We start from the raw sequence: 12,844 nt of genomic DNA, 5'->3' as shown, positions 1-12,844 counted from the left end.
TATTATTATTATTACATGAGTTATTGATTAAATATATTTTTTTATTGAAAAATTATAATATAATTCTCATACGTTGACTTACATCCTTTACTCTTGACGTGACTTAATGTAGATCATTGATTCTTTTAAAAGAAAAGATAATAATACATTGATCAATATTTGACACTGAGCCATGTCAAGATGTCAACTATAAGAATAAAAAAAGAGAGTCATAGTATCATTGTTATTTTTTATTTTATTTGAAGAAATGGTGAGAAAGTTTGCCATGTGTGTTATTTCCATAAAATAAGTATTGAAATTGGAGGGTAAATTGATGAAGTCATGTTGCAGAAGAGTAAATCAGCTTATTACCGTGTTGCAAGGATGCAAATGTATGCATCAATGGGTTTATATATATGGGTTATGGTTATAGTCATTCAGAGATTGTGGTTCCATATGATTATGTGACATTAGTCTTATACATATAAGGCATTTGACACCACTTTCACGCCAAAATCTTAAGACAATGGTGTTATGAGTATTTATTCTTATATAGTGTTTAACTTTGTTCATTCTATCCAATGTAATACTTTGACTCACATTTGGACTATTCCCAACATGCATAAATACTAAATCCACTCATTCATTTCCACTTAAAACTATTGAAACAAATACCTTAAGCATTTGTATATCTATGTGCATATCCAATAAACAAGTGAAAACAACTCCTTCATTTTCACTTAAAACTATTGAAACAAATACTTTAAGCATTGTATATCTATGTGCATATTCAATAAACAAGTGAAAACAAATGGACACTAAATAATGACATAAAAGTCACATAATAGTGATCTTAACTCTTATATCTTTTAAAAAGATAAGCAGTGACGGACCTTCATGGTGACTAAGGGGAGTCATGGCCCTTCAATTTTTTTTCTTTTATGTTTATATATATATATATATATATATATATATATATATATATATATATATATATATATTAATATATAATTTTAAATATAATTTTTAAAAAATTAATATTTGTAATATATATGATATTTTGTATACAATCTATATTTATATATAATGAAATGTTTTTTTAAGCTATCCACATTTATTTTTCAATTTTGTATTTTAAATAAAAATAATTTTTATTTAAAAATATAAGTTTCCACACCTAAAATATATATATACTCCATTGGTTCCACACCTAAAATATAAGTTTCTTCCTATGTTTATCCCCTCTTTTGTAAACTACAAATTACTCATTGCGATTACTCTATTTTGTAATATCTTCCATACAAAATAACATATAAATGATGGTAAAGCCTTAGTTTTTCAAAATAAATCAAGCAATTCAATGTCTTTCCTTTTGTTACCATTTGTTATTTTCTTGTATTTTCTAGATTATGTTCCCTTGAAATTAGTATCTTCATTGTCCTTCTTTAGATATTTTACTTATATCCCTCCAGAATGAATCATGTCTATTGTCACTCTTATTATTTAGACTTCTCCACATCCATATTTCGGTTCCAAAACATATGACCTCACTTTTCGGTTCTTAATCTCTACACCCATTTTCTTAATAAAGTTATATTAAAAAGTTTAATGTCTTTCTCTCCAAGTCCTCATTTTTCCTTAGTTTACATATATTTTTCCACTTAATCCATATTATTTTCCTACCTCCACTCTTCCATCCTTATAAAGAATGACTCTGAAATCTTATAATCTCATTCCTCACTTCTAAGTGCATTTTAAATAAATGATAAGTAGAATATAGGTAAGACAATTATGATTGATTTTAGGTTTAAATATTCTTTTGGTCCCTGTTTTGATTTAGTTTGTTCAATTTGATCCTTGTTTTGTGCGTTCAATTTGGTTCCTGATTTGTTAAATTATGTTTAATTTCGTCCTTTTGTTCATACCATTTAAATTGATAACGACATAGTGTACACACTGACATTATTCACATGATGTGACATTGTTCACATTATGACTGGTTGTGTTTTGTTCAAAATAAGTTCCTATTTTAGTTTAATTTGTTCAATTTATTCCTTATTTTAGTTAAATTGATTCAATTTAGTTTCACTTTTTATTTCATGATCTTTCGTCACTAACACCACCACCACCATTACCACCCTACAACCACGAATCCAAACCACCCTAAAACATATAAAAAAGTGAATGAAAGATTTATAACATCCATGAACAAGAGATGAAAGCAAAAATGGAAACTCAAAAACGAAAATCAACACAAAAATATATACCTTTATATTGATATAGGCTCAAACTACCAAAAACTTAATCAGAAATTAGGATAAAAAATATCAAACTTTTCCAAACTTACAAAAATCAGAAATAAGGATCGAAATAGTATTTAAACCTTGATTTTATTATGCAAATCCTCCTTACAAACGATAAATGCTTTCCTTTTTCCATTTTAAAAGATTTTTCTTTATTTTTTTCTCTATCATACCTTTTTCAAAACATGGTGGTTTCTCCCAACCCACATTTCCATATATACAAACCAATAATTTGGATTCTTTGCTGATTTTTATGTGTTATTTATCTATTGTGCCTTCAAAATACACTGATGATCATTAATTTTGAAATTTTACAATATATTAAAAATATTTTTAAAATACCAAAGTAGTATATTTTTAATGCTTAGCGATAGATAATACTAAAAGCTCACTAAAAAAATTGGACTCACGAACCAATCATCGATCATTATGGTCTAATCTAAGATTGCTTAAATCCTAATTCTTATTATTTAAGTCCATTAATCTATTTTATAATACACGGATAACCACATACTTAGTTATCTATTGCATTAGCACAATTTGTTATCTAAATATAATTTTATTAAGTTAAAAGGACACTAAGATATTACAAATAAGATAAATACAAAATATTTGTTGTTAATTAATTGTATACTTTTATATGCTTAATTAAGTAATTAACTAATTCTAGTCTTAAAGTTTATAATTACACCTGGTCGACAAACAAGATTGGAAAAATACATCCAAACTAAAAGAGGACAAAAAATATATTAAAAACAAAAATACATAACTGAGAAAGATAATATCAATGTTCTGGCGTCATTAACACTTTTAATGAATTATGTGGTTTCGATAAGAGTACGGATAGACACACACCAAAAAAGTTTCGTACATCAATTTGACATTAATCGGACTCTTTTATATGTTATAATTGATAAATAAGTTTAAAGATTAATTTAATTTATAATTATATGAAAGGTTAAAGATGTCTTTTACTTTTTTATCTTTTTATAAAAATTAGAATTAGTTTCTTCTCGGAATTTTGATCTGATTTAATTTTTTGATTTTATAAATGTGTAAATTTAATCCTTTAATCAAATTTTGTTAAATTTATGTGATATTTCAAATGTGTTTTATGATAGTATTTTGACTTATTTATCCTGTTTGATATATTTATATTTCAATATTAACTAAAAAACGCATGTAAAACGTGGAATAAACTTAACAATTTTTAATTAAAAAAAATAAATTTATACATTTTTAAAGTTGGAGACTAAATTTCTCTAAAATAAAAAAAAACTAATTCAAATTTTTACTAAAAATTAAAAACCAAAAACATATTTAACTTTTATACTAATTTAACCAAAACATTCCATTAACTAAAGTGTTGTAATTTAGAAAAAAAAAACTTTAGGATACCATGTGTCTCCATCATGTCCACTCACTCTTTTAGGCTGCTGTTCTCTTCCGATGATTTATTGTTTTCAAAGATTAGCAAGCGCGGATTTTAAAATATTTTTGTGTTCATTTTGCATCATTTGAGGGAGAGAGAAAGCAAGGAAATGAGAGATGTTCAATCTTTTTAATCTTAGCATCAGTGTGGAGATTTGAAATACATAACACTCCATTACTAAAAGACCTTTTCTTCATGTGCAGTTCTCCATTTTATTTTTTTAGTTTTGTTTTTTTAATTACAACCTGTGTGAGATTGCTCAAAATATATGGTTGGTGGAATTTTTCATGAAAGAGAGTGAAGAACTTGCATTATTGTGCCTATACTATTAAAAGTCATATATATATATATATATATATATATATATATATATATATAATATTAAGTAATAATAATAAATAATTATTATTATAAAAAAAATAATTTAATATAATATATATATATATTTTTTATTTTGTTATTAAAATTTATTAAATAGTATTTTTTACTAATCTAAAAAGTATTTTAAATATTTTTAGCATTAAGGGTATTTTGGTAATCTTCAAAATCTATCTATTAAAACAATTTTTTTAATTTATCACATAACTCAAATCATTCATTAACTTTCACACAATTCATCTTCAAATCCATTCACTTTATTCTCTAAATTCACTCAAAAAAACACATATATTCATCCGCTCAAATTTACACAAATTCATCTTCATACTCTCTCCCAAATTCATCTATCCAAATGAACAAAACCTTAGAGGTGCATCAGACCCAACAATTCTCAATTAACAAAAAATTTGAAACCAACTATATCAATTTATTTAACCAACTTGATCTAGTCCCCATATACAAATTTTGATAACTGATGTTGTATATTTTCACAAGGTTAGAGATAATCAGGGAATTTCACTAATAGTCATACCAATTTAACTAAAACGTTACACTAGTTTAACCAATATATTTTCCAAAAAATAAATAAATAACAGATGGAGGTGTAAAATGAGTGTGCATTACATAGATGTGTACGTTTATATTTTTCTTCTAGAATCGATTATTGGAAACTGAATTTTTGTTAGTTTACAAATCTTATTTTTTTTTATATTAAATAAAAATAAAAATAATAGAATAACATTGATTATAAATGGCATAGTCTTAGAAATTTAATTTTCACAGTATTTTATTTTTGGGCTAAATATGTTTTGGTTCCTTAAGTTTTAGTGAAATTTGAAATTAGTCATTCTTCAAAATTTTTGACCAATTTAGTCATTTATCTTTAAAAATATGTGAATTTAGCCATTTTAACCCAATTTTGTTAAATTTATCTGACATTTCAAGTACATTTCATGATAGTATTTGAATTATTTATATCGTTTGATATATTTTCGCTTCAATGTTAACTCAAATACTATCATAAAATGCGTTTAAAATGTCAAATAAACTTGAAAAACTTTGGTAAAAAAGACTAAGTTCATGCATTTCTAAAGATGAATGACTAAATTGGTATAAAGTTTCGAAAAAGGACTAATTTCAAAATTTACTGAAACTTAAATAACCCTTTATTTTCTTAATTAAAAAACTTTATTTTTCTTCTTTTATTTTTATTTTTGTTTTATTTACTCTCTCAATATTTATTTTCTACAACAGACACATCCTTAAAAACATTAATTAGCATTTAACTTGTAATAAATATATTAAAAAGTCATATATACAACCAATCATTAAATAAATGCAAAAACTGTTTTACACTCTTAACCTTTAATATGTGCATAACTGCTAGTACTTGATTAATTGATTTTATCATCCACATTTATTACTTTCTTTTCGGTTTAAACTTTTTATTAATATAATAAAAGTAACATAAATTTAATTCATTTAATGTTTGTGAAGACAATTACTCCGAGTGTATAATATCATATAATAAACCAATATAAATAAAGGCTTCATTTAATGAGTTTTTGCAATACAATGAACAAAACAAATCCTCAAAAGCATTACAAATTGATTGCTTACAGCATTTTCAATTTGACTGGCCCTCACCGATTACTTCCTTCAACCCAATAACATTAAATTAAAAAAGAATCCTATTTATTGCAATTGCAATAGCACAAGCTCAACCCCACCACTTTCATATTTCACAGAACCACGAACCCAAAACCAAACCAAAACCAAACACGCGTTTGAATCCACCAAATCCAAAATTCGGTTTCAGTGAGTTTGTTTTTTAGTTCACATTTTCCCACTTCTCTCTCCCTTTGCATGCAGATGAGTTGTCATGTGCTTGGCACGAATTCAAGGCTAGCAAAACCATCAGTTACACATATTCTGAGTTTTTTCATTCAATAATACATTTTTTTTTCCTAATTTCTGTAATTTTTGTTTTTTTCTACAGCATATAGCTGTGACTGGGTTGGAGTGATGATGTGTTAGTATGTGGGGTTATACAAGTTAAGACCTTTAATTTCCGTTCATCATTAATCTAAGGAAAAAGGTGGTGAAAATCTCATCATTATTTTCTTTATCAGGTTTTATTTCCTTTGGGATACTCAAATGCAAAGGGTGAGGTCATGCAAATTGGCATCTATAAAGTCCCTTCTTCAGAATTCACATAACTCACCACAAACTCAGAAGTTTAGTCTCTTTTGCAGGTGAATTGAGGAAAAATGGATTTTTCTATGGGAGCTGCAGGTGGTTCTGGAGATGATAAACACAATCACAATCACAAAAACAGTCACAATAAGAGCTCAAACAAAGGGAAAAAGGCTTACCATGGCCACAACTCTGATAGAACATCTAAGCTCGAAGAGTAAGACAGTTTTACTTCCGAACACGTTCTTTGTTTTATTTATTTCAAGTTTTCAATTATGAAAGACGAGTAAAAAGGGCTAATTAATTTTGTTTCGACCTAGATCTACCATTGTTGTTCTATATATCTCTTTCTATATCATAAAACTTTTACAGCAGTTTTGATCCGTTTCGATTATTTACGGTGAAAATTACTATTTTTCGTGACTTGTTCTTGCTTTTATTTTGTTTAATAATTTTAAAGGAAAAAGCTTTGTTTTTCGACCTTTTATTCAATCCACTTTTGTTTTGATTTAAGATCACGACTTGTTTTTCTTTTCTTATTTTTTTATTTTTGTTAATTTTAATTTTAATTTTTGAGTAATATTGTCTTTTCATTTATCGAGAAAACAAATTGATTTCATTTTATTTTTTTTATTTTTGATCTTGTAATAAATGAGAGTGAGTGTGACACGAGTTTAGAAATTTGAAATATAATTCATTTCCTTTGTATTTAAGAAGGTTTAGAAACCTTTTTCTTTTAATCAGGGTGATAAAATAGTTGAATAATATATTAAGCGAATTATCAGTGGAAAGAGATCGGTTCATTGACTAATATTTTAAACATTGAGATTAATTTCCTTTGTATTTGATCACGAGTTTTCTTAATTTAAATTAAATTATCATCCCTCAAGTGTTATATCTTTTCGTTGGAAAAAAAAACATATCTTTTCGCTGGAAAAGAATGTATATATTTTTCCATCTATATTTTTGAATTAGACATATTTTTTAAACATGCTATGGTGTCAACACTTACAATATTCCTATCCTTTGAGTATTTTTAATCTATTTTTAATATGCTATGTTGTAAAAAGAAATTGGATGTCCCAAAAAAGTATTTCAAAGCCCCACTTAAATACACTCCTTCTCATTTTTTGAATATGAAATGGTGTCAACAAAATTCTCTTAGCAAGCCTTGATATTTCATTTTATCCCAATTAATTACAAAAGAATTCTCTCAATTTTTTATTGATAATAAAAAATATATTACTATTTTACATGGCATATTTTCTCTCTAGATTCTTTGTTACTTGTGTGACTTTGTTTAGAGATATTCATCATTTATATTATTCTCTATTAATTGTGATATTTATTATCGTGTTAAAGAATGTTTCGCAAATGTCCACATCCAACTAAAAGCACAAGATGTCAAATAGCAGAAGAACTTGGACTCGAGCCAAAACAAGTAAAATTTTGGTTTCAAAATAAGAGAACTCAAATAAAGGTAGCCTATATTTTTTTTCATGTTTATTATTATTTTTTTAGTAGTAATAACCATTTTACATGTGTTTGATTGCAGACTCAAACTGAACGAACAAATAACAGTATATTTCGTATTGAGAATGAAAAGATACGTAAAGATAACCTCTTATTAAGAGAGGCATTCAAAAATATAATTTGTCCATCTTGTGGAGGTTCATCAAATGTTGATGAAAAGCGTAAACGTTCTCTGGAACAACTTCGTCTTGAGAATGCTTGTCTGAGAGAAGAGGTTTGTTCACTAATTTCCATTCTCGTACAAACTTACATATAACACATTTTTAATATTGTTAGTACAGTATTAATAAAAATATCAAATTTGAGATTTTAGAAATTAGGGGATATAATCCAGACAAATAAAGATTAGGGGATTAATTTGAGATTTTAGAGAAAAATGATAACAAAACATAATTAAACAAACTTTTTACCACTAATATATGATTCATGTTTATTTATGATTTTTGTTTTCAGCATGAGAGGGTGTCTAGTGCTCTTGCAAAGTACATGGGTAAACCAGGATTAGACCTAAACATGAACTCCACTCTTATGAGGGGATCTTCATCACGTGGTCCATTAATACCAAGAAGTTATCTGAAACTAAGTGCTCCATTTCAAGGTGAAGATACCATGTTCAACCCTGGGAGCAGAATAACACAAATGGAAAAAACAATGATGTCAAAAACTGCAGTGGCTGCTAAGGAAGAATTAATTAGACTTATGTGCACCAATGAACCCATATGGGTCAAATCTTCAAACCATCAAAGTTTTGTTCTTCATCTTGAAAGCTACGAAGCATTCTTTCCAAGGATTAATCACTTCAAGAATTCCCAAGCTCGTGTAGAATCCTCAAAACATTCACGACTTGTGAGAATTCAGGCAATGGAATTAGTTGAGATGTTTCTGAATTCGGTTAGTACTCACCACTTTAATGTTTTACCAGCAAATAGTTCCTTTACACAATCATATACATGATTTTTTATCCATTAATAGGAAAATTGGGCAAATCTTTTCTCAACAATTGTTAGAAAAGCACGCACAATCGAAGTACTTGCAAATGGTTCAAACCGAAGCGGAGTTTTGTTGTTGGTATACCTCGTGCAAACCTTGGTCTGTGTACTGAGTTTCTTTGTTACATTTATATAACAAGTGAATACCTTTTTTTGTTTTGCTTATGTAGATGAGCGAAGAGATGCATGTTCTTTCACCTTTAGTTCCATCTCGGGAATTGTGCTTCCTTCGTTATTGTGAACAACTTGAAGAACGTTCGTGGGTGATAGTGGATGTTTCGGTTGACAGCACCAACGGGAACAACAATCCTAAGTATTGGAGGTGCCCCTCTGGATGCATGATTCATGAAGTTTCAAATGAGTTGTGCTGGGTGAGTACATATATATCGATAAATGCATTGGAGAACTAAGTTACCGTATATATATTGCTATTATAATTTATGGTTAGATATAAGGTCATATTAAAGTTTTATATCGAGTGAACAAGTGGATATGCAAATATTATTTTATAAGTCGATCTTATAGGATCGAGTTAAGTTAAAAAGTGTAACATGATATTTGAACTATGTTAGAGTTTGTTGTTTGTTAGGTCTATTGTTTCATTCGCTGATCACTCACTAATGTAAAGTCTCATATCCGAAATGTATATAACTTGTCGTGAGGGAGATGTGATGAAAGTTTTATATATCGACTAGAAATACAGTCATAGTATATAAGTGAGTGCAAATCTCACCTTACAAGTCAGTTTTATAAAGTTGAATTAAACTTAAAGTTCACGTCCCAACCTTACAACCCATTAGTTTATATTTTTTTTTGGTCAATTTTCACTTGAGGATGTTTAACATCAATTAGGTCATCATTTTCATCATGTGGTTTTTATTAGCAAAGTATATATATACTTGAGGGTATACAAAAAGATATGTACAAAGTGTTCTATTATAGGGTCTCCATATAATTCATTGTTTAGACCTCAACAAATAAGATTCAAATATCCCTACCAATCTAGGTATCTAGGTTTTATACATTCAAATACTCATTCTAAACAGAGGATAATAAGCATTATCCTTGAGATATTATTTAAGTCTACTTTTCCAATATGACTACTTTTGCTTTCTGCATTTACACATCAATCTGTACCTAGTGTTTCTGTGGTCATTTTGTAATAGTAAACAACTTTTGTTTTCTCCATCTTCCAATTCATCCTTCTATTTAACCACACCCGCAAACAGAACAAGAAAACAGAACAAGAAAACAGAGCAAGAAACCTGGACTACATATATTAATTAATCCCCCTTACATGCTTCAAGCCAAGCAGGTACCTTCTGATCTATGTAGTCATATACGGTTGTGAATGACTATGATATAGATCTGATACAATGTAAAGGACATATGCACCAATCTGAAAAGGAGAATCTTACCTTTGTATTTTTATGCTTCAACTATGTCCATACTCTTAATTAAGCTATGCTAAATATTTCCTCTGCATTGGGTTTGGTATCATGTGTGTAATATCATATACTTCCTTCTAGATTTCTTGGATTGAACATGTAGAAGTGGATGAGAGGATTGAAACGCATCAACTATACAAAGATATCGTTAATAACAACATTGCGTACGGAGCAGAAAGATGGCTTTTGGAACTTCAAAGAATGTGTGCAAAATTTACAAGTGTTGGAGATGAAAACATGCCTGATTATGACATCAATGGAGGTTCTTATTTCTAGCTTTATTCCAAACCTATTAATATTTGTGCATACCTAATTAAGACTATATGTCATGAATTTTCAGTGATCCCTATTCTCGGAGGAAGGAAAAATATGATAAAGTTTTCTCATCAAATGGTAAAAAACTTCTATGGAGTTTTAAGCATGTCAAGTAAGCCAGAGTACCTTGAACATTTAGCTGAGGAGAATAACAATAACAATATTAGGATCGTTGTTCGTAAATACACAAACCCAAGTCAATCAAATGCCATGATTATATTCATTGCTACGACTTCTTTTCGACTACCATTGCCCTCAGAATACGTTTTTGACTTCTTTAGAGATCCAATAAAACGTGCTAAGGTTCAAAAACTCAACCCACTCTTTTCTTTTTATCAATGTATTATTCTTTGTACTGTTCCATTTATTTGTTATCTTATGTTTTTCAACAGTGGGACGTTATGTGTTATGAGAGTCCCGTGCATGAAGTTGCACGTGTCTCAGCTGGAACTAACCCTAGCAACTACATATCAATTATACAGGTACTCAAATACTATATTATATATTGAAATAATTAGAATAGAAAGTTAATTTGTAACAGCTTTGGTTGAGTTTTAAGAATGATCAAATCCTTAAATTTGTTGTTTTACTTTTTTTGGTATGAACTTGATTTTTTTATTATTATATATGAAACAGCCTCTTCATGGAACTACGAATAATATGGGCATTATTCAGGAGAGTTGTATTGATGATTTGGGATCATATGTTGTGTATTCCCCAGTGAATGTATCTGACATAAAAAGGACTATAAATGGTGAAATGTCCATTTTTCCATCTGGCATTGTGATCTCGAAGGATGTTCAATCTATTACAAATGCTTCTGCATGGAGTAGTGAAAGTGGTGGTTCCAGAACACACAGTACTTTATTGACGGTGGCTTTTCAAATACTGATGAATGGTCCAACAACTATGGTAGCAGAATCCAAGACCGTTGTTAACTCTCTCATGACCTCAACAATACAGAATATAAACTATGCTTTGATGAATGGTTCTAATTTAGAGTTGTAGTGTTTTTTACTTTTTATATGAAAGATGGTACGAATGGAAGTTTTGCTTCCAGAATTTGTTGGACTTGTTGGTTCTTGTTTATGTACCATTTTGCATAATAATAAAACAAATATTTGCTTACATATACTTTAATTTAAATTATTTAACCGTAGTTTTATTTTATACGTATTTTCTTATTAATAAAAATAAATATATTGAAGAGACAATCTAATTATCTCGATCTATCTATAAGAAATAATATACAATAAAGAAAGAAATTGCGACATGTGCAAAGAGTTCTACAACTCTTACCTTTCTTTTCTTCCCCTTAAAAAAATTCTCTGATATAAAAAAACTTTATTATGGGAGTGTAGTTAGTAATTGTTGAATGCAGAAAGTAACATCCATTGGGCCTAGTTTTATAAACTCTCTTTCCTTTTTGGTTTTAACTCCTTCCCTCTCTCATCTACAAGTTTTTCAATTCAAGTATTATTTTTTACAAAATCAAATTCTATCTCAGGGTAGTTAGTATATCAAAGAAAATTTTTCTTTAAATATTTCATATCATTTGTATATTCGTGTTTGAGTACAATATTAATTTGATCAGTTGAAAAAAAACACATTTTTTTTTGGTAATTTAACTTTTGATTGAATTTTGGTTTCAGTTACTGTTTTTTTTTAAGTCTTTAAAATTTTAATGTTTTTCAACCTTCTGTAGGTATTGTTTTAAGTGTAAGTAATTTTTAAGTAAGAAAATACTACAAGTGAGTTAGATCTACAAATTTAGTTGATAATCCTTTGCTGTACGATTTATGAATATCGAATGATTATGGTAAGTTAACTGAAATTAGGTGCATAATTTACTTTTAATTGAGTTTTAAAATTGGATTAAATAATTAAATTAGTTATATTGAATTGTGTTATTTATTGAATATTGAATTATTGATTTAATATAAATAAGGTAATTTAACTTTACATTATCATATTGAGTTGAAACAATTTGAAATAATATGTTCATAATTGTGCATTTGAAATTTGAAATTTGATGAAATATATGGAATGGCAATTTTAGTTTTTTTAGATTATATATATATATATATATATATATATATATTATATAAATTATTAAATATATTTTTTTGAATTCTTTTATTATAGTTATGAATAATAAGATGGCCAAATGTGTATAAATAATTAGTAAGTAATAAATAACTTTATATGACCTAGTAAATAAATTGGTATAATAAAAATAATGATCTAATAAATAAATTTAATACCTTAAAT

At 27.7% G+C, this 12,844-nt stretch overlaps 1 protein-coding gene across 3 annotated transcripts; it reads left to right on the top strand.

Annotated features, from left to right (window-relative positions):
- Window positions 1-5,713: 5,713 nt before the first annotated feature.
- On the top strand, window positions 5,714-11,661 carry LOC114187695 (homeobox-leucine zipper protein HDG11-like). Of its 3 annotated transcripts, none has more exons than XM_028076009.1 (11): window positions 5,714-6,258; window positions 6,348-6,505; window positions 7,651-7,768; window positions 7,844-8,035; window positions 8,275-8,712; window positions 8,794-8,889; window positions 8,981-9,181; window positions 10,340-10,520; window positions 10,599-10,876; window positions 10,966-11,055; window positions 11,210-11,661. In XM_028076009.1, exons 2-11 carry the CDS (start codon window positions 6,363-6,365, stop codon window positions 11,579-11,581), a joined length of 2,109 nt encoding a protein of 702 aa, XP_027931810.1. In that variant the 5' UTR covers window positions 5,714-6,258; window positions 6,348-6,362; the 3' UTR covers window positions 11,582-11,661. The 3 variants fall into 3 exon arrangements, with proteins under 3 accessions (XP_027931810.1, XP_027931811.1, XP_027931809.1); XM_028076010.1 differs by having other exon boundaries at window positions 6,336-6,505; XM_028076008.1 differs by lacking the exon at window positions 5,714-6,258 and having other exon boundaries at window positions 6,273-6,505.
- The last annotated feature ends 1,183 nt before the right edge of the window (window positions 11,662-12,844 follow it).

Source organism: Vigna unguiculata, chromosome 6 (assembly GCF_004118075.2).
Source record: "Vigna unguiculata cultivar IT97K-499-35 chromosome 6, ASM411807v1, whole genome shotgun sequence".
Taxonomy (NCBI): domain Eukaryota; kingdom Viridiplantae; phylum Streptophyta; class Magnoliopsida; order Fabales; family Fabaceae; genus Vigna; species Vigna unguiculata.
This window is presented reverse-complemented; position numbering and strand designations above follow the sequence as displayed.